The sequence below is a fragment of the Chiloscyllium punctatum genome, chromosome 20 (genome assembly GCF_047496795.1).
Source record: "Chiloscyllium punctatum isolate Juve2018m chromosome 20, sChiPun1.3, whole genome shotgun sequence".
Lineage (NCBI taxonomy): Eukaryota > Metazoa > Chordata > Chondrichthyes > Orectolobiformes > Hemiscylliidae > Chiloscyllium > Chiloscyllium punctatum.
Window position 1 is genome coordinate 88,152,649 of NC_092758.1, and position 22,933 is coordinate 88,175,581.

At 46.2% G+C, this 22,933-nt stretch overlaps 1 protein-coding gene across 6 annotated transcripts in view; it reads right to left on the reverse strand.

Annotated features, from left to right (window-relative positions):
* Nucleotides 1–22,933, reverse strand: part of LOC140492247 (C-terminal-binding protein 1-like) — an 88,972-nt gene that overhangs the window by 58,535 nt on the left and 7,504 nt on the right. The window contains exon 1 of one of the 6 annotated variants that reach the window (XM_072591169.1): nucleotides 4,490–4,783. The exons of the other annotated variants lie outside the window; for them this stretch is intronic. Coding sequence (XP_072447270.1) covers nucleotides 4,490–4,496 — 7 coding nt within the window. The 5' untranslated portion in view covers nucleotides 4,497–4,783. Of the gene's footprint in view, nucleotides 1–4,489; nucleotides 4,784–22,933 lie in introns of those variants that run through there. 6 annotated transcript variants of the gene reach the window in all.

Genomic DNA, 22,933 nt, shown 5'->3' on the forward strand with positions numbered 1-22,933 from the left:
GTCCTGAAGGGATGGTCAAGTCAGAAACTCTAACATTTAAGCAGTAGTTAGATACGCCCTTGCATCGCCATAGCCTCCAGGGCTATGGGAGCACAAGCTGGATCATTGTTGACTGACATGGAAAGGATGGGTTGATGAAAGCACATAAGGGAATCAAACTTCCATGAGATTTCAGGTTAACTCTGCCTTCCATCACTTCCTGTCAAGTGTTGACAGTGCAATTACAGTTGGTGGGTGCGCGTGTGGAAACACAGGTGTAGCGGTGCATGTTCACTTTGTAGAGAAACCAGATCCCAAGCAGAACAAGCTCTTAAATGGAGAGCGTGAGGAGTTAATAAACTACTTCAAACTATGAATAGTTAATATTCTAGAACAGAAGTGCACCCTGTTGGAATATAAAGCCTGCAGTATCATTCAGGGTATCACAGATGATTTTGCTTTCAAAAACAATGCATCAATTGCACCTTATTGATCTTCAAAACCTTGAGTAATCTTTGCTTTCTGGATTGGACTGGATATAACTATTATGATGAAAGTACCTCATACGCGGACCATCAAACCTCTGACATGTCTGCAAAATGGCAACGCAGTCCTTCGGGAAACGTATAGGACTTTAAAAATTCATTTTTTAGCTGTGGAAATTGCCAGCAAGTGCAGCATTTCATGCCTACCCCTAGTGGCCTAGCAAAGGTGGTCAGGGGTGGGGGGGGGAGGTTTCTTCCTGATCAGCTTCAGTCCATATAGTGATAGTACAATGCTATTAGACAGACAACCCCAGAAGTTCAGTCAGAAGGAAGTGAACAGTCGTATGTTCAAGTTGAGACAGTGAGAGATTTAAATGAGAATTGGGAGGTGATGCACCCAGATCCTGTTGCCCATAACTTACAGATCTCCTTCAAGAAACGATGCAGGTATACAAACAAATATTTAATTTTTCACTGAAAAATTACTCATTAAACACAATAAGCCTTCGACAGAATGGATGTTTCTCGAGTTGGTAAGCATATCTCTGGCAGAGCAATGCAGTGTACGATTTGTTTGAGTGTAAAATTGCACTCAACGAACTCTAGATCAATGCATAGTTATGCTGTGAGTTTTACGTCAGATCAGCACTATTATTTCATAGCAGGGCACAATTACCCAAAACACTGATAAATCAGATATCAGATGGTGATATTACTCACTTAGCAAGCCATCTGCACAGTTATTTTAAACATACCTTGAACAATGTTTATTTTTTAAAAATACTGAACAACCATTCACAAATTTACACCATCAGAAAGTGTTACGGAAGGCTCCTCCTCTCTCTCGAGCACACTCTACAACCAATTATTGAAATCAACATTTCCAAGGATTAAACATGCATTTGGAACATCTTTGTACATTTGGGAATACAGTCGGTTCTGATGTAAGGCGTTAGTTCAGTTCTCATGTGATCTCACTTTATAAGAAAATCGCACAATAGCTGAGCCAGTTAAACTAACAGGGCCGGAACCGCATTGTAGCCACAGGCAAGGAAAGCTCACCTTCTACAAATAACAGCCTAAATTCTTCAACTGCATTAAAGCGAACTGGTGTTGAAAAACACGCATTATAGCAGAACTGACTTGTGCTAAAGTAAATCCATCAGATGCACTAAGGCCTGTAGTCAGAAAGATCTGTATGTTATTTTCAAAAGAAAGGTGATAGACCATAAGACACAGGAGCAGAAATTAGGCCATTCAACCCATCGAGTCTGCTCCACCATTCAGTCATGGCTGATACGTTTCTCAAACCCCATTCTCCCACTTTCTCCCCATAACCCTTGATCCCCGTCACAATCAAAAACGAGTCTTTTCCCATCTTGGGTAGAGTCAATGAGCTAGCCTCCACACCCTCCCGTGGCAGTGAATTCTATCGATTTTAACAAAGCATTCTTTTATGAATAGGACAAGTGCATTTTGGTGTTGCTGCAAGTTGCACAAAACCCGCAGCAAGGAACTGACAAGGAAATAAAAATGTGGCTACAAAAAAAAAGCAAGAGCAGGTGAAACTTAATATTTAGTCATAGTCATAGAGATGTACAGCACAGAAACAGACCCTTCGGTCCAACCCGTCCATGCCGACCAGATATCCCAACCCAATCTAGGGTTTTTCTCACTGGAGAAAAGGAGGACGAGAGGTAACTTGATAGAGGTGTACAAGATGATGAGGCACAGATAGCCAGAGACTTTTTCCCCAGGGCCAAAATGTCAATCACGAGGGGACATAATTTTAAGGTGATTGGAGGAAGGTTTAGGAGAGATGCCAGAGGCAGGTTCTTTACACAGGGAGTAGGGGGTTAGTGGAATGCCCTGCCAGCAGTGGTAATAGAGTCAGATACATAAGGGACATTGAAGAGACTCTTGGACAGGCACATGGATGATTGGACAATGAAGGGGATGTAGGTTAGTCTGACCTTCGAGTTGGATGAAAGGCCAGCACAACATTGAGGACTGAAGGGCCTGTACTGTTTCATGCCCTACGAATCAAACCAGGCAAATGCAGTCTCACTGAGTCAGGCAGTGATGGGGAGGGCATTAGAAACGGATGGCACAGTCGACCATGTGAAAGGTTGCACATAGGAAGAAACAACTCTCAACACAATTAACTAGGATTTTCTCTGTGACCTTGGTAAGAACGGTTTCAGTACTGCCATGGCCAGACAGAAACCAGACTGAAGGAACTTCAATACGGAGCTCCAGAAACTTGGGCTTTGATCTGGGCACACTTAAGCACTTGAGAGGTGGAGGACATCAGTCGTTCACAAGGACAGACGCAAGATCACTGGCTGCTTCTAATTTGAGAAGGGGAACAGAGGGTGGGAATGATAGGCAGAGAAAAATCAATCACTATATCCATTAACAAGGAAACCATTAGATAAACTGAGTGGTCAGTAGAATGGAGTGAGGGTGTGGGAATAAAAGGTCAAAAAGGAGAAGAGGTGGGCATTGGAAGGGGAGGATATACCACAAAGCACATTATTGGAGAGTCAACTTATTCCAATAGGCAGTAAGATATCAATTATTGGATTATCACAGAATATCAGAATACATTCCCTGTCAGTGTGGCATTAAAACACACATTTAACAGCACTGAAAGGAAGATCCCTTACTTGGCAATTTGTTTTGAGGAGAATGTGGGGTGAGGGTGTGGGAATAAAGGTCAAAAAAGGAGCAAGAGGTGGGGAATGAGGGGGGGGGGTCAAATTTGCCCAAATACCACAATGCAAACCAGCAGATAAGGTGATAACATGGGAGTGAACTTATCTAACATTTAACAGTACTGACATACAGATCCCTTAAGGTACGTCTTTTAAGAAGAAAAACGTTTTTTTAAAAAAAACGTTATCTAACGTACTCCCAGCGCCCCCCACCCATTCTATTTCAGGAAAGGTTGCTTGAAACGGGATTCATGAGTGGAAGCAGTCAGTCAGTCAGCCAGTCAGTCAGTCAGTCAGCCAGTCAGCCAGCCAGCCAGTCAGTCAGCCAGCCAGCCAATTACCCTCTAGCAACAAACTGCACGAGCCAAACCGTCTGAACCACAGAACTGCCAGATCCTTACATTTAGACACTTTAACCCAATCAGTTAGTATAGAACCCAGCCAGAAAGCAAACATCACCACTATGTACTGAATGCCACTGAAGCTTCAACTCCATTCGTTTCTCTCCCATGTAATCACCTTACCTGCTACTTGCTGACTGTAATATTGCTGACTCCCCAGCGATCAGACAATCCTATCAATTATTGTTGTATTCTCTGCTCTCCCCTCGGATCTGTATCCGAGTGTCACACTGCAGTTTGTATCCCCCTACACAACACTTAAATCACTCCACACTCGATTGACAGAGAGCACTTAGCTCATTTAACTGCTTGTAGAAGTTTTTTTTAAAAAGATCCCTGTGCAAATATTTGACACATGTCCTCAACATTCTATCTTGTGGAGCAGAGTAAAGAAAAACAGAGGGCTTTTATTTTCTAAAAAAAAACACAGGATGTTAAAACCGTATTTACTATCTGACATCTTGGCCTGTAACGGCCGATTGCTTCCCCCCCTCAAAAATAAAAATAAATCATAAGTTTTGAATGATCAGTTTCCCATCATGGCAGCAACATGGTGCCCGACATTTCTGCAACAATAAAGTAAAGTAGAGAGGTCCCTGCCAATAAGCTCCAAGGAGTACACAGAAACCTCTGTTCAAGTCTGTTTTCAAACAGTAGCAAGCCAGCTGCTACAACCCCACCCTGACCTTACCAAGGGAAGGGAAAATGAAATCAATTCCCTTCCCCCCCACCCCCGGCCAACTTACACCCATTGCAACATCAGTACGGTGTATAGGAACACAGCAAACATTTAAAGGGTTGCATCAAAAAGCACAGGAAAGAGCAGCAGCAGAGAAAAAGAGAGAGAGAGAGAGAGCGCGCAAGCAAGAGACACAGAGTGTGACAGCAAGGGAAGGGAGGAACTAACCTTGCATTCCTGTCTTTACGGTTCTCTCCACAGGCTGCTAGGCCAGTTCGGGAAAGCAATGGAGAATGTGCAGTGTGTGTTCCCCACACACACAATACTTCAAGACAAACCAATCAGACACAGACATTATTCAGTGGCAGCCAACCATGACAAAGCTCATTAGCTATACATCTTGCTCTTTTCGTTAAAGAGCCCTGGACTACTAACAGTGAATTTTATTCAGTGGGGTTCTTTTTAAAAAAAAAGAAAGACAAAAAGCCACTAATTCCCATCAGGATAAAGCGCGGGCTAGCCTCCCTCGGGAGAGGTTAAGGAAAAGATGTCGGGAACAGAGCCGTGTATTTGAGGTAATTCACTCAGCCAATCCCAGTGCCTGCTGCCCTGCAAATGAAATAACTACCTTGACCGTCCAGCCCACACAACCTACAGGAATAATTACTGCAATGTGCTGGTATTTACTCAACAGGGAATTTGTAGGTCATTTCTCAAGAGCACCAATCAGTTAAACGAAAACTGCAGAGAGTTCCACAAATTCCCAACTTTAAAATCAAAGAGATCCGAAGGCAAGGCAAAATTAGACCTTAAGTCTCTCATTCAGCAAACCTTGTTAGTGTGTCCCTAAAAACCTGCACATCCTTTTATATCATTCCATTTTTCTCAAAACTCATACAGGAGTGAGAATGACTGAAGGACCATGCAGTAAGTTGGAGGCAGAACTTCACTAGTTTTACAACTCTACTCCAAATTAGATACAGCACAATTTCATTTTCGGGTAAATACAACGCACTACTTTGAAACCAGGCATCAGTTTTATTAGTTGGTTACTTCAGCACACTTCGCCTAAGGGCCCCCACAGACCATGACTGCACTTCTGTATTTACCGATACAGAACAACCTCAGTTATTCAAACGTCAATTATCCAGGTTTTGGATTATCCAAACAAGATCTTAGGTCCCGTAAAAATGTCATCAGTTATCCAAACAAAATACTCCCTGGCCACCTCGCTCAGAGAATCAAGGGTGTTCTGTACAAAGTGATTTCACAAGTGAGAATTGCACTGTTTAGCGGTTGGCGGAGGGAAATATCATCCAATGAATCAGATTTTAAAGGGGAAGGGAAAGGAGCACGGAGTAACTCCCAGAGGAATAGACAGCACTGCTGCCTCACAGCGCCAGAGACTCAGATTCGATCCCAGCCTCGGGTGACTGTCTGTGTGGAGTTTGCACATCCTCCCCGTGTCTGCGTGGGTTTCCTCCCACAATTCAAAGACATGCAGGTTCGGGCGGTTGGCCATGCTCAATTGTTCCACAGTCTCCAGGGATGTACAGGCTAGTTCGGGAAATGCGGGGTTACAGGGATAGGCTGGCGGTGGGGGTGGGAGAGGTCAGTGTGGACCTGATGGGTGAAGTGGCCTGCTACACTGTCGGGATTCTAATGAATTCCCCAAGCCCCTCAGCATCAAGGACAGCATTCTCACCAGTGGGCTGCTATGTGCCACTGGGAAATTAGGCCGAGAGAGTGTTATTTTCAAGGTTGGCAAATAACCTCTGGTGGGAGGGGGGGTAATTTGATGCCACAAAAATGTGCCAGTGGGCAATGTAATGGACTATCACTGAACTTGGTGCATTGGCAAAAGTGAAATTCAACTACTCATCGACCTCTGCAGAGTCTAACCGAACCTCTGTAATTGAGAAGCTGGAACACCAAAACCCAACTGTATGCCCCTTTCTTGTTTAACGCTCCTAATACACGCCCCCCCCCAAAAAAAAAGCACGTGCTCAATGGAGAATCGTTTTTCCAGGAGGAGGGTGGGGCACATGCCTGACCTTCAATTTTTAGATTAGAATCCTCCAACACGAGCTCAACATTGATCCCCTCGTTCATCTGTCTTCATCAAAACAATACACAACGGGTTCTGGTAGAAATATTTTGAAGTCATTTAAAACGCTGCTTTAACAGAACAGTTAACAGGAGCGAAGGAGCTCTGGCTGTGGGCAACCTGGAGTAAAGGAAATTATAGCACGGATTTAGGCCATTCGGCCCTGTGTCTGTGCCAACCCAAAAGAGCGAGCCTTGAAGGTCACAAGACTTCAGGTGTAGGTACTGCGAAAGGGAATCTTATAAAAATACCACTAAGTAGGATACTTTACAAACCCAGGTGTAACAAGGCATGAAGACAATGGGGAGGTTTCTGTGCTAGCGTATCTACCTCTGGGCCAGGCCTCAGTTCAAGTCCATCATCAAGGTTTCTGCCTCTACCACCAAACCAGGCAATGAATCCCAGGCATTTGCCACACTCTGGGCGAAGAGTTTTCCCTCACTTCTCCTGCTAATCAGTCACCTTGATCACTGATCTCTCCAAAAGGCTAACCCGTCTTGCCTGTCCCCTCCACATTATGTGCATCTCCATTAAATCAGCTCCTGCCTGCCCCCTCTGTTCTAAGGTTTATTCAATGTCACTCTGTATCAGCAACGTTCAGGCAGTGTGCCTCCAAATTGTTTTGCGCTCTCTCCAGAGCAATTATGCCCTTCCTGGAATGTGGCGACCAGGACTGCACATGAAATTCCAGCTGTGGCAGAAACCGAGTTTTACCAGTTTTCCTAATTAACCGGTTATACACAGTCAGAGATATACAGCACGGAAACAGACCCTTCCGTCCAACCCGTCCATGCCGACCTGATATCCTAACCTAATCTAGTCCCATTTGCCAGCACCTGGTCCATATCCTTCTAAACCCTTCCTATTCATATACCCATCCAGATGCCTTTTAAATGTTGTAATTGTACCAGCCTCCACCACATCCTCTGGTAGCTCATTCCATACACGTACCACCCTCTGCGTGAAAAAGTTGCCCCTTAGGTCTCTTTTATAGCTTTCCCCTCTCACCCTAAACCTATGCCCTCTAGTTCTGGACTCCAACCCCGGGAAAATAAATTTGTCTATTCACCCCATCTGTGCACTTTATAATTTTATAAACCTCCATAAGGTCACCCCTCAGCCCCTGACATTCCTGGGAAAACAGCCCCAGCCTGTTTAGCCTGTCCCTATAGCTCAAACCCTTCAATCCTTGTAAATCTTTTATGAACCCTTTCAAATTTCACAACATCCTTCCAGTAGCAGGGAGACCAGAATTAAACACACTGTCCCAAAAGTGGCCTCGTCAATAACCTGCAGAGCCGCAACATGACCTCCCAACTCTTATACAGTGGAACCTCGACTATCCAAACATGATGGGAGGGCAATATTTCATCCAGATAATTGATTAAATGCCTTTCCTCTGGGGCTCAGAGGTTTAAAGTCTAGTCCCTATTCAGGAGACTGCAGCAGCAGAGTGCGCGAGAGCCCGCTCCCACCAGCACAAAGCGCACACGGCCCCCGTCCCCTACCCGGGTCATCCAGACTGCACACCAACAATAAGACTGCTGCTGTCTTTGTGAGGTAAGTCTCCAAATAGCACACATACACACGCAGCCCCAGCGCCACACAACTTTACAGTACAAATTCTTGACAGGTCCCATGTTTGCCCTGCACAGGACAATGTTGGAGAGACTATTCCTGGGAAGCGGGGGATGGGGTTCGTGTACACCCCTCTGTAGAACACCAGGGAAAACATGGGAAGAGCACGAGAGCAAGAGCGTGAAGACGGTGCCTGTTTCATCACTCTAAACAAAAGACGCGATCACTGCCGGAAACACGTCTATTGGGACCTTGAGATCTCCTTCGGATAATTGGTATTCGGATACTCGAGTTTCCTCTGTACTCAATGCACTGACCAATAAAGCCAAGTATACCAAAGGCCTTCTTTAATATCCTGTCGAACTGGGACGCCACTTTCAGTGCAGGTTTCTTTGTTCAGAGATGTTACTGCACACCTTTGAAACAGGTGGGTCTTGAACCCAGGTCTCCCAGCGGCAGAGGGGGTTACCACAGTATACAACAGGACCCCTCCCTTTGTACAGCTTCAGCATTATATCCCTGCTTTTGTATTCGGTACCTTGTCCGAAAAAAAAGGAAGCTATTCTCTATGCTTGTAGACCATCGACCGCGTCATTTTCAAGGAGTTGTAGATGTACACTCTGAAGTATCTCTTCCATCCAGCCCTCTCAATATCCTTCCATTTACTGTGCATTCCCTTCCTTGCTTACCCTCCAACAGCTCTCAATTCGGAATTGAATTCTATGCAGCACTTCTTGCCCAGTCAATATACTGCCATTCAAATGATGCTATGTTCTTCACAAAGCAAATACACAGCCATTCCCCATGTCATCTGCAGGTCCCCCAATCACATCTCTCACACTAAGTCCAAATCATTAGCCCCAGGGAACAGCAAAGGTAACCAACACCGATCCCTAATGCATCCCTGGAAACCACCTTCTGTTTGCAGGAACACCAACCATTCCCGCTATTAAGTCAACCTTGGCTCCAGCTTGCCATATCCACTGTACCCTACTGTTACTCTGACTAGTGTACCACCTTGTTAAATGTCTCACTAAAATCCACGTAGATGACATCCACAGCACTACTACGAACAATCCTCACTACCTTCCCGTAATAAAATCCAAATCAAATTAACAATCCCTTCCCCTGCCAAGACCACACGGACGCTCTCTAATCCAGGCCTTTCTAACAGCCTGTCTCTCAGAATCTATTCTAATTACTTGTTCTTTGGCAGAGGCTGACTTTCCTTTTTCTGTTTGGTCTTGTTCACACCCTTTTTAAACAATAGCACACGTCATTGGCTGGTGTCCAATCCTCTGTTACCTCGCCTGTATTTGGAGAGAACTGGGAATTGCTCCTTCAAACATCGGTATTTGCTCCCTCGTTTCCTTGGATGCAATCCCTTTCGGCCCGATGATTAATCCACCCTGGTGAATGCCCATCCCTCGAGTACAACCTCTCACATTACCCCAATTGTTAGTAACAGTTCACATTCTTTCTGTGAGGAGAATGTTAAACAGCCCTCTCTTTTGTGACGAGAGGCAAAATACTCATCAAGAGCTCACTCCACAACTTCCACATCCCACGCACAAGTTATCTTATGGCCCAACCCCCTCATACTATTGTTCACAGACTGAGATTTTACTGGCCAATCTTTGCTCTCAAATTTAAACTTTCCTGGAGTCCTCTAGCTTCTGTGCTCCTCGACATTATTTGGATCTTGCAACTGCCTTCAGCTTTCTTTTCCAGCTTCATAACATGCCGTGTACTTGGAGATAACCAGGTAACTCTACACGTGGCAGTACCACACTTCATCTTGAATGGAAAGGACTGCACTGTGCCCGCAAAATCTCATCCAAAGTCCAAGAAAGTGACCACTCAGCAATCCAGCATGGCACTCTGTGGTAGCTAGACCTGCTGTCAGAAAGGGGGTCAATCAGATCACAGTGCAGAGGTGGTGGGGATGGGCTGGAGGCCTAACATGTCAAACTGAGGGGCTTTACACACACAGAAACCATGCAATGGATACAAACACACAAACTTGGAACACAAATAGGGCTTTGCCCCCATGAACCTGTTTCACTGTTCAATCAGATCAAGACTGGATCTGGTTACTCCATGTTCCCAATAACCTTTCAGTCACTTGCTTATCTACTTCTGCCTTAAGATTGGTCAAAGACGTTGCTTTCCATCAGCTTCTGAAGAGATTTCTGAGGAATTGCAACCCTCGGTGACAGAAACGGTCAACTTGGTCTTAAGTTAGTGATCCCTTGTTGAGAAACAGTGACACTGAACTCTAGATATTCCCAGAAAAGGAACTACCATTTTCTTATCTCGCCTCTTAAAGTCCCCAGGATTTTATACATTTCCATCAAAGGTGCCTCTTACTCAGATTTTTCTTTATTACAGGCCTTTGAAGCAGATTGGACTTGAACCAAGGCCTCTTGGCCCAGAGATAGGGACATTACTACTATGCCACAAGAAACACCTTTTTATTTCAAGTTACAACTGGGGTTTGTACAATACCCTGTTCATTGGAATAAGTTTCCAATGTTAATGAGACGGGGTGGAGGGGTCAGTGCAGACTCGATGGGCTGAATGGCCCACTTCCACACTGTAGCGATTCTCTGACTCTGTGCACTGATGTCACGTGATGTGGATATCTCCCGGTTGAACTGTGCGCTCCTTGAGTGGGAGCCAATTCACAGGAGGGCTCAGAGACCTCCCTTCTACTTGGATATTTTCTACTCAGTCAGCATGGAAACAGACCCTTCTCACCAAAGAGGTTATTACACATCTGGAGCAGGTGGGACTTGTACCCTGGATCAGCAGCAGGAACACTTAACACTACATCGCAAGAACCCCCTCTTATTCTTCTAAAGCAGGTGTAAGCCTCACCTGTCCAACCTTCAGTCATTAGACAACCTACCCATTCTAGGATATTGGTCCTGCACTATTCAGGCAGGTTCCTTACACTGGTCTACCTCCCCTACAACCAGAACAGGTACAAAACCTGCCAGTACACCATGCTCCTCCCCTCCATCCAGGGCCCCAAACAGTCCTTTCAGGTAAGGCAGAGGTTCACCTGCCTCTCTTCCAACCTAGTTTACTGCATCAGGTGCTCCCGACTTGGCCTTCTCTACATCAAGGGGACCAAACGCCAACTCAGGGAACGGTTCATCAAGTATCTCAGCCAGGTCCACAGGGGCCGACCGGATCTCCCAGTCACCGTCCATTTCAATTCCCCTTCCCACTCCCTTTCCGACTTGACTATCCTCCGCCTCCTCCATTACCACAATGAATCACACCGCAAATTGGAGGAATACCACCTCAGCTTCCACCTGGGCAGCCCACAGCCCAGACGACTCAACATTGGAGTTCTCCAATTTCAAATAACCTCCCTTCCCATCCCCCAAGTCCCTCCCACCAACTAGATGCATTCCTCCCATTCACCAACCAGGTCACACCCTCTCCCTGTCTTCACTTATCCCCACTTTACCACTCTGTTCCACCCCCAGCCCCTTTACCTGCAGCTCCCTTTACATCACCCCCCCAGTCCTGAGGAAGGGTTACGCCCGGCACATTGACATCTCCACCTCCTGATGAATTCCCGCCTTGCTGTGTTTAGTTTTTTCTGAAGGAGCTTGCTGCTTACATTTGGGTTGCATTTCAACCCCACGCTCCTGATCAATGGGCACCGCCATGAAGGGAGGGGTGGACAAGTCGACGGGCCTTCTCACGGTCTTGGCCCAGGGCATGGCCTAACTCACCACAAACAGACCCAGAGCACGGGCTGAGGAAGAAGTCCCCCATACTGACTGTTTGCCCCTCTTTTGGGGTTACATCCATGCACGGGTGTTCCTGGACAGGGAGCAGATTCTGCTCACCGGCATGGTCAAGGTCTTTAGAGACCAGGGCCTGGAGTGCACCATCATCCCTGACAATGCTATCTTTATTTAATTCTCTACATTTCCATCCAACTTATTAATTTGCCCTTGACTACAATGTGCTGTCCCAGCGAGGGCTGTTTCTTTATTATTTTCTCCTGTTTGCACAAAAAAGAGCTTTGCATCATGGGGAGCCCCACGCTGTTCCTGTCCTGGGAGTGTTGGATAGTGACAGTGTTGAAGGAAGTTCACTTCCAATTTATTTTTAGTCCAGCTACCGGGAGGGACATTGGGAAGAGTTTCCACTCACTGCCAAACAGCACTGCAGGAACTCAACAACAATTCAAGTTCAGAAACACCAAAGTAATGCACGCGCTGCTTTCTGACAAACTAGGATAAATGGACAGGATACTGACAACTTGTTAATTTAAAGCATCTCAAGGCATTTAACAAGCACACGCTAAAACTTCAACACTGAGTCCAATAAAGGGATCAAAAGCTTGATCAGAGATAGACCTTTTTTTTGAAGGAGTAGAGGGCTCCCAGGAGCTAGAGTATATAAGCTGAAAGAAACAGTGACCACAGAGCGAGCAAATGACCAAAAACGAGGAGGAGGTCTGGCAGCATCTGTGGGGAAAAAAAAAGTTAATATTTCAGGTCTGATGACCCTTCCTCTGCAGTCATCAGTTCTGAGGGAGGGTGACTGCACGTTAACTCTTGACTTCTCTCCACACATGCTGCCAGACCTGCTGAGCTTTTCCAGCAACTTTGGTTTTCTTTTCCGATTCACGGTTGTTTCAGTTTCCCAATCGGGGGAGTCAGTCAGTCAGTCAGTCATTGATCAATGCAAAGGTCTATAAATAGCCTTCAGGCTTTTCAAATAATAAGGGGGCTTTAAAAATGCAAAACTTTCCCTCTTCAACCTGTAGCCGGTGTAGCTGATCAGTTTGACAAGTAGTCCAAGTGGTTCTTCTATAATGCAGCAGTTGTGTGTTCTTGTGCAACCCCACATTATAGAAAAATTGCACTTCGGAGAGAGCACTTAATGTAATCGCATTACAGCCAACACACATTTCAAAAATTCACACTGTAGAAACAGTGTCCCCAATTCAGTAACCGCACAAGAGTAAATTCTAGTTAACGAAAGGTGAGCTGTTGCAGAACGGCCTGTAATAGACTTTTTAAAAAGGTAGGATATTCCATGAACCCCCTTGAAAGCTGATAAATACCTTCGCAGAACATATCGCCAGATTCAATCCGCTAATTCACACCGCTTGTTTGAGAGCAGGAAGATATAAGGCTTGGAAACACAATATTCCCAACAACTGTCTGATAAATCCCAATGCTTCTCCACAGCCAGTACTATCATTTCTACATTCCCAGCAATACAGTCAAAGTGGTAGTGCCGGATTGGGTCAAATTACAGGCCAATCAATGCATGTTGTGATCAAGTCTACCCCACACTCATTACATGGACGTACAAGCAACAAGGCAAATTAAGGCCAATGTCACCCAACGCAGCCGTCTTTAAACATTAGAGGAACCTTGTACACCAGCCTCCCCAATCACTAACAATGCTAATGCCTGGTGATGCATACAAAAACCTCCCAATAATTGCAGGAAGGAACTTTGGAAAATTCCACTCCAATTCCCTAAAGCAATCAAGCAAGTTCCAGGAGATCACGGCTGCCCATCTGATATACTAACGTGCTCATTTGAAACGTTTCAAAGCTCCCAGGGACTTTATCCATTAAATTAGTTCCAGACTTCATACTCAGCCTAATCTCCCACTGGATTAGTGGTGCTGGAAGAGCACAGCAGTTCAGGCAGCATCCAACGAGCAGCGAAATCAACGTTTCGGGCAAAAGCCCTTCATCAGGAATAAAGGCAGTGAGCCTGAAGCATGGAGAGATAAGCTAGAGGAGGGTGGGGGTGGGGAGAGAGTAGCATACAGTACAATGGGTGAGTGGGGGAGGAGATGAAGGCGATAGGTCAAGGAGGAGAGGGTGGAGTGAATAGGTGGAAAAGATAGGCAGGTCGGACAAGTCAAGGAGACAGTAACTGAGCTGCAAGTTTGAAACTAGGATGAGGTGGGGGAAGGGGAAATGAGGAAGCTGTTGAAGTCCACATTGATGCCCTGGGGTTGAATTGTTCCGAGGCGGAAGATGAGGCGTTCTTCCTCCAGGCGTCGGGTGGTGAGGGAGCGGCGGTGAAGGAGGCCCACGACCTCCATGTCCTCGGCAGAGTGGGAGGGGGAGTTGAAATGTTGGGCCACGGGGCTGTTTGGTTGATTGGTGCGGGTGTCTCGGAGATGTTCCCTAAAGCGCTCTGCTAGGAGGCGCCCAGTCTCCCCAATGTAGAGGAGACCACATCGGGAGCAACGGATACAATAAATGATATTGGTGGATGTGCAGGTGAAACTTTGATGCATGTGGAAGGCTCCTTTAGGGCCTTGGATAGAGGTGAGGGAGGAGGTGTGGGCACAGGTTTTACAGTTCCTGCGGTAGCAGGGGAAAGTGCCAGAATGGGAGGGTGGGTCGTAGGGGGGTGTGGACCTGACCAGGTAGTCACGGAGGGAACAGTCTTTGCGGAAGGCGGAAAGGGGTGGGGAGGGAAATATATCCCTGGTGGTGGGGTCTTTTTGGAGGTGGCGGAAATGTCGGCGGACGATTTGGTTGATGCGAAGGTTTGTAGGGTGGAAGGTGAGCACCAGGGGCGTTCTGTCCTTGTTACGGTTGGAGGGGTGGGGTCTGAGGACGGAGGTGCGGGATGTGGACGAGATGCGTTGGAGGGCATCTTTAACCACGTGGGAAGGGAAATTGCGGTGCCATCTGGTGTGTCCTATGGTGGAACTTGTCGCCATCTGGTGTGTCAGCATGGCCCAGTTAATTACATAACTTTTACTTGATCTTATTCTACTCATTCCTCATTTGTAGAGTCAGTAATCAAATAGATCCCACTTCATCTCGAGACCTGCTCAAAGCCAGCAGAAGGGAAGTTCACAACCAGCCACCCTCGGCTGAACTGAAACGCTGGTGAGAAGATAAAACTCAATATGCCAGCATCAGACCTTACTGAGGTTTATGAAACCATGAGGGGCAGAGAGATAACGCGAATGACAAGGGTCTTTACCAAAGGTTAGGGGGGTTCAAAACCAGGGGCGTTCAAAACCAGGGGCATATCCTTAAGGTGAGAGGAGAAAGTTTTAAAAGGACATGAGGCAGAGTGGTTCGAGGGTGGACTGAACTGCCTGAGGAAGTTGCGGATGTGGGTACAATTACAACATTTAAAAGACATTTGGATAAGTACATGGATAGGAAAGGTTTGGAGGGATATGGGCCAAGCACAAACAGGTGGTTCTAGTTTAGTTTGGGATTATGGTTGGCATGGACTGGTTGGGCCGAAGGGACTGCTTCTGTGCTGTATGACTCTTTTCAAATGAAGTCGAACATTGCCCCCTCACCCCTCAAGGATCATCAGACCCTGAAACGTTAACTGATATCTCTTTGCAAATGCTGCCGGACCTGCTGAGCTTTTCCATCAATTGCTGTTTGTTGTTTTGAATATTTTTACTTCACAAACATCAAACAACGTTGGTTTGTCTTAATTTTTATTTGTGCACAGTTTTTGTGGAATGTTTGTATCAATGACTGCGTCCCTCATTGTCCTTGAGGTGGTGGCAAGGTCTTGAACCACTGCAGTCTCTTTCGTTTAGGTAACTCCACGTTGCTGTTAAAGAGGGAGATCATGCGATCTGGAGCCAACTTTCATTGCATCGTCAAACTTTTAACAATCGGTTGAACAACCCTCGAGGATTCTCCTGGAGTCTGCATCAATGAAAGGAGGATCCCGAGAACACGGGTGCAAACAACCAGATGGAAGAAAGAAATACTCAGGAATTAGAAACGTGCTTTTCACTTTTTTGGACACCTGCGTTTATATGTTTTACAGTGACTAGGGGCCAAGACGTTGCAACTGAGTAATGAAGTCCATTTCTTTTCCAACTGGCACAGCATAAGGTGGCACGGTGGCTCAGGGGTTAGCATTGCTGCCTCTCAGCGCCAGAGACCTGGGTTCGATTCCTGCCCTGGGCGACTGTGTGTGGAGTTTGCACATTCTCCCTGTGTCTGTGTGGGTTTCCTCGGAGTGCTCCAGTTTCCTCCCACAGTCCAAAGATGTGCGGGTTAAGGGGATTTGGCCATGCTAAATTGCCCGTAGTGTTAGGGGAATGCATCTGGTGGGTTATTCTTCAGAGCGTTGGTGTGGACCTTTTGGGCTGAAGGGCCTGTTCTAATCTAACTCAGCTTGACCAATGTCAGGGACACCAGGCAAAGTTTATGTCATGAAACGTTTCGGGACATACCCAGCTAAACAGACAACCATACTGCACCGAATGTCTTACTCAGAATACTATATTGACATAAAGCACAACGCTACACTCAAGTCTTTGAATTAGACACAGCAGTGCACTCACCAAAAGATCAGTTTATATGGCGAAAATGTTCCAGTCCACTGAGTCTATTTCCAAAACACCAATCCGATCAGCTCCCGGTTACAACAGTACAGCGCTCCATTTACAGCTCTTTAGCTTTGCTTTCGACATCAAAGTAACATACAGAGGATGGCACCAAAACCACCTCACAAAACTGAAGGCAATGAAAAGCCTGTTAATGGTTGAAATGATATTAGCCTCCAGGTGATTAGGGAGAGGCTGAACAGGCTGGGGCTGTTTTCCCTGGAGCGTTGGAGGCTGAGGGGGGACCTTATAGAGGTTTACAAAATCATGAGGGGGCATGGATAGGGTGAATAGGCAAAGTCTTTTCCCTGGGGTCAGGGGAGTCCAGAACTAGAGGGCGTAGGTTCAGGGTGAGAGGGGAAAGATATAAAAGAGACCTAAGGGGCAACGTTTTCACACAGAGGGTGGTGTGTGTATGGAATGAGCTGCCAGAGAAAGTGGTGATACCTTTTAAATGTTGCAATTGTATCTGGATGGGTATATGAATAAGAAGGGTTTGGAGGGATATGGGCCGGGTGCTGGCAGGTGGAACTAGATTGGGTTGGGATATCTGGTCGGCATGGACGAGTTGGACCGAAGGGTCTGTTTCCATGCTGTACATCTCTATGACTCTATAAACCCTTCCTATTCATATAACCATCCAAATGCCTTTTCAATGTTGGCATTGTACCAGGCTCCATCACTCCCTCTGGCAGCTCATTCCATACACGTACCACCCTCTGTGGGAAAAAGTTGCCCTTTAGGTCTCTTTTATATCTTTCCCCTCTCACCCTAAACCTACACCCTCTAGTTCTGGACTCCCCGACCCCAGGGAAAAGACTTTGTCTATTTATCCTATCCATGCCCCTCTTAATTTTGTAAACCTCTATAAACTCGCCCCTCAGCCTCCGATGCTCCAGGGAAAACAGCCCCGGCCTATTTAGCCTCTCCCTATAAAAAGTTCAGATTCTCCAACCCTGGCAACATCCTTGTAAATCTTTTCTAAACCCTTTCAAGATTCACAACATCTTTCCGATAGGAAGGAGACCAGAATTGCACACAATATTCCAACAGTGGCCTAACCAATGTCCTGTACAGCCGCAACACAACCTCCCAACTCCTGTACTCAGTACTCTGACCAATATAAAGGAAAGCATACCAAATGCCGCCTTCACTATCCTATCTACCTGCGACTGTAGCTTGCTCTCTCTCTTCACGGATGCTATCTGACCTCCTGTGATCTCCAGATTTCTTGATTTCAGCACAGGTTCCAAAATCTGCAGTAACTTGCTCCTAAATAATTTGCCTTCATGCCATTGGCTGAGCGATAAGTACTGAGCAGGACAACTTCCCTGTTCCTTTTTTTGGGTTGGGCCATATCTTCTATCCTTCAGTGCAGACGGAATCCATTTTTTAAAAAAAATGGGACATTTTGATTGATGCATCTTCTCACAAACCCCCCCCCCCTTAGCTCAGGGTCACTGACAGAGCTAAAACCTTCGAGCTGGGGAGGTGAGGGTGCCTCACAAAACTGAGACTGACTTTGTAGGTGAGGTGAACGTGGTTAGTGCAAGCCTGATTATTTAGATTCCATTGTAAGCAGTCTGCACCCACTTGCTTGTTGGTGAAGTTATCAATAGAGCTGGAGACAGCAAGGACTGCAGAGGCTGAAAACCAGAGCCAATAGGTGTGAGGACGGAAAAGCACAGATCAGGCAGCATCCAAGGAGCAGGAAAACCAATGTCTCTGGCCGAATCCTGACTAAAGGTTTTGGCCCGAAACATTGATTTTCCTGCTCCTTGGCTGCTCTCTGACCTGCTGTGCTTTTCCAGCACCACATCTATTGATTTATGAACAGAGTTGATCACCACAGAGTTTACAATCAGGTAGTCCATTCATAAGCTTATGACTGAAGGACAATAAAGCAACTGGGAGTGGTTGGGTCCAGGTGGTGACACAGAGGGACCTGTGCAGGGCAGACCAATGTCATAACATATGCCTTTTGGGGATACATTCAATCATAGAGTCATAGAGATGTACAGCACAAAAACAGACCCTTCGGGCCAACCTGCCCATGTCTTCTTCAATTCAGCATCCGTCTGACGCGGCAGCCCCCTCAGTGATGCAGAGAGAGACGCTGTCAGAGCCTCTCACCCAGAATCCTGCCAGGCAGAAGACTGGCAGTTCGGGGGGGGGGGGGGGGGGGGGGGGGGAAGAGAGAAGATGGCCAGGTTACGTACCACGAAACAACAACCTGAGCAGCTCAGCAGAGAATGAGGGGCAGAGTGGTCACACATTGTCAACGGCTCAACCCAGTCCTCAAGTGGTGAGACATTTCAGCCTCCTGGCATCACCTCGGCCTGAAGAAGTCAAATGAAGTTCAAGTGTCCAAGTCCAGCAACCTTTTTGTAAATCTCTCCTGAACCCTTTCAATAGCAGGGTGACCATAACTGAATACGGTATTCTAAAAGTGGCCTGATTAGTTTTCTAAAAAAGGTTATAAATAGTGAGCTCTGATGACATGTGTGACGTAGCTAGGATCCATTAGCAATCTAAGAAAAAACGAGTATCAACACTGACACTGAAGCCCCAATCAAATTTCTTCCTCAGGCAAAAGCATGAAACATCTCTTCCAAACTTCACCAAGCAAGGGGGAAAAAAAAAGCACTCTAAACTTCAACTGGCACACATCACTCCTGTTGGTGTGTGGGTGCCATCTGGAGCATCACTCAACAGGAACCAGTTCATGTTTAGAAAGCGATGCACGTAGAAAAGGGAACTAACACAGCCCTTCGCTCCCTTACCCTGCAAACAACAGGAACGACTGGCAGTGATAGCTGGGCTCAGAATAGGTGGAGGTCATGTTTACACACAAACCCTGCTTGCCTGGTCCCACAAGAGTCAGCCCTCATGGACACAGACACTTCTCAAAAAGTTACATGAGCAAAAGGCATTAGCAATATGACTGAAGTAAAGGCCTGTACCCTCAAGTTTAGAAGGTGATGTCATTGAATCCTGGAAGATCCTGGTGGAACTTGACCTGGCGGACGTGGAGAGGAGATTTCCTCCTGTGGAAGGTCAGTGAACTAGGGTCAGCAATTAAAAACAAGAGGGTGTCCCTTTAAGGAAGGGATGAGAGAGGAAGATTTTCTGAGTGGACACAGTCTTTGGATGTTCCATCCTCAAAAAAGGCAATGCACGCAGTATCTTTAAAAGGTAGCGGTAGATTCTTGATCTCCAGCATCTGCGGTCCTCACTTTGTCTTGATGACAAAAGCAGATGAAAGATCAACCAGAGATATGCAGGAGTTGAGATTAAAACCAAAACAGCCATGGTCGCATCAAACGGTAGAGCAGGTTTGAAGGGCTGAGTGGCCTATTTTTTTTGTCCATAGAATTCCACCACTTGGAGCAATCACCGACATTCCGAGGGATCGGATGAAGCGAGAGTTGGTCATGTCTTCTTCAATTCAGCATCCGTCTAACACAGCAGCCCCCTCAGTGATGCAGAGAGACGCTGTCGGAGCCTCTCAACCAGAATCCTGCCAGGCAGAAGACTGGCAGTTCGGGGGGGGGGGGGGGGGGGGGGGCAGGGAAGATGGCCAGGTTGTGTACCACGAAACGACAACTTGAGGAGCTCAGTAGAGAACAAGGGGCAGAGTGGTCACACATCCTCAACGGCTCAACCCAGTCCTCAAGGGGTGGGACACTTCAGCCACCTGGCATCACCTAGGCCTGAAGGAAGTCAAATGAAGTTCAATTGTCGCCTTTTACTTCGAGGATTCTGGAATGTGGTTTGTACAGAAGTGTGATGACCATTATGTCAGGATTATCCCTCTGGTTCTGCCAATCACCAAGGCAGGGCCAGCAGCAGCTCAACCCAACCTTCCATCCACTGACTCCATCTACACTTCCCACTGCCTCAGGAAGGCAGCCAACAACACCTACCCCTCTCACCATCTCCTCCAACCTCTTCCATCAGACAGAAGATCCAAAAGCTTAAAACACATGCACCAACAGGTTCAGGGACAGCTTCGTCCCCGCTGTTATTTGACTCAGTGGATCCCTACAATTTCAAACCTAATGTCGATCTCACTCTCTGCGCACCTTCTCTGCACCAGTGACATTGCATCCCCCGCACTGTTCGATCACTCATGTACTTTGTATGGTGTGATCTGCCTGTACTGCACACAAAACAAAGAACAACTTTCCACTGTACTTGAGGTACAATAATAAACCAAATTGAGGAGGACCAATGGCAGCCCAGTCTAGACTGACACAGGACTGAGCAATGGCTCTCCTGGATCTGCTCTTGGCTTCGTTACTTCAAAGATTTGCCAGAGATTCCTCCCTCTTTCAGTGTGCCGGTTCTCGCTCTCCACGTCCAGCAGTCAATGGAAAACCAGTCAGCCAGAATAAATGCGCCGCGACCTCCAGTTACAGGCTGCCCCCTCCAACACCATCTTCCTTACCCATTACAGTTTCTGCCCCTTCAATCAGGAAGGGGTGAACCTGTGATTGAAGGAGAACCTCCTCAGATTCAGTCCCTGCACAGTGCTCTGCCAATCACAATTCCATAGATCGGTCTCTGACTGACAACCCAGTTGGAATTTCCCCTTTAGGCTCCTTACCGCCATTAACTCCAAAGGTTGGAGTGCATCTATTGAAAGAAAAAAGTAGGTTTCTAAGATGCCAATGCCCAGGATATCGTTGAAGGAATTCATCAGTATCACTGATCCAATATCTTCAATTGTTTCAAAGATGCTCCTACCCACATCAATCAGAAAAGGAATGCTTGACAATTGCAGTGCTCTGCAATTCTTTGGGCAATGAAGCAGTTTCTGACCAATATGCACAGCTTGGACTGCATCCAGGCTTGGGCTGATAAGAGTCAAGTGGTATTTGTGCCAGGCAATCATCACAAACAAGATCAAATCTAACCACTTCTCAATGACATTAGATGACATCACCATCGCGGGATTCCGCACCAACATCACAGCATATCCATAGATCATAAACTAACCTGGACCAGCCGTACAGATTCACGGCCATAAGAGTAGATTAGGCGATGGGAAACCTTCAGCAAGCAAGTCACCGCCTGACTCCCTCATTTCCACCATCTACACGGCACACGTCTGGAACGTGCGACGGAACACTCTCCATCTTGTGAATGGGGGCCAGCTCAAGAACACTCTGGGATTCTCAGTAACATTCACCATCTTAAAATTTTCACTCTTCTCCCATCACCACAGCAGCAGCTTCCGCAAGGTGCATTCCAGCATCACAGCTCGGCACCTTCAACATTATCTTCCGAGGCCGAAGTGGGTACTGCAGATGCTGGAGATTAGAGTAGTGCTGGAAATGCTCAGCAAATCAGGCAGCATCCCAGGAGCAGGAAAATTGACATTTTGGGGCAGGAGCTCTTCAACAGTATCTTCCAAGCAGATGCCCTTGCATGGGTTCGAGGTTAAGGGCTGCAGGTGCATGGAATCATCACGACAACCTTCCCTCCAAAGCCACGTACAATCTGATTTGAAAACTATATCAGTGTTCCCTCACTGTCGCTGGGTTAGGATTGTGGCACACATGTTCCATACACCAAATGGACTGCAATGTTTTAAAGATACAGCTCACGGTCACTTGCTCAAGGCAAATTAAAGATGGGCATTAATTACTGGCCCTAACCAACAACATCCTTAAGGATCCTGATCGTTAAAGTCATTGGCAAACATGGTTTCTTTTTGTACAGATCAAACAAAAGGAAAACAACAATGAGGCGACATGCTGCCGAAGAGGGAAAAAAAATTCTGAACGAGCAAAGAACCGTTTGTTTTATTTTGTTCATGAATGTCAGTGTTGCGGACCAGGTCTTAGTGTGGACATCTTTGCTTCTGTGCAAAGTCGAGTCAGTGTCTGACTGAAGCAGTTATACAGGTGGAATGCACTGCATATGACTGAATTGACAGTCAGTTCATCTTTTTGTCACATAAAACATGGCAATGTTATTGGGAGAATAACTTCACATAGTTGATCATCAGAAAGACCTTGTAATTAGGGCCTATATTACATTAAATGTTACTCTGTCATCTCAATGTTGCGAGCAAAACGAGCAAAGTCTGCAAAGAGTTGAGGACAAGAAGTTCACAGGTTTGGGAAAAGGTGAAAGATAAAATGAAAGTGTATGAGCTTCTGCAATGCAGAACCATCTCATGCGTGATAAGTTAGGCAACTCATGCTAAGATAAGTTAGGCAAGCAGACGAGGAAAATTACTTACACAAACTAAACAAAAAAGATTTCAGTCATTTACTACAATGGCACGTGATCTCTCCATAACTAAAATATTGGTAGCACAACTTCAACAACTTAATACACAACCATCTCCAGACAGGTAATATTGTTTTTTTTACATTCTCTTGGCACAGAGGGTTCAATTTCAAAATTTGTGGATGTTTCTAAACTTGGAAGCGATATGAACAAGGAGAAGAGTAGAATTTCAAAAGGACATTAGCAAGTCAGTAGATTGGGCAGACAAGTGGTTGAATTTCAGTATGGGGAAATATGAGGTAATTAGTTTTGAAAGGAAGAACATGGGAGTAACAACATCGAGTCAGGGAGTTCAAGAG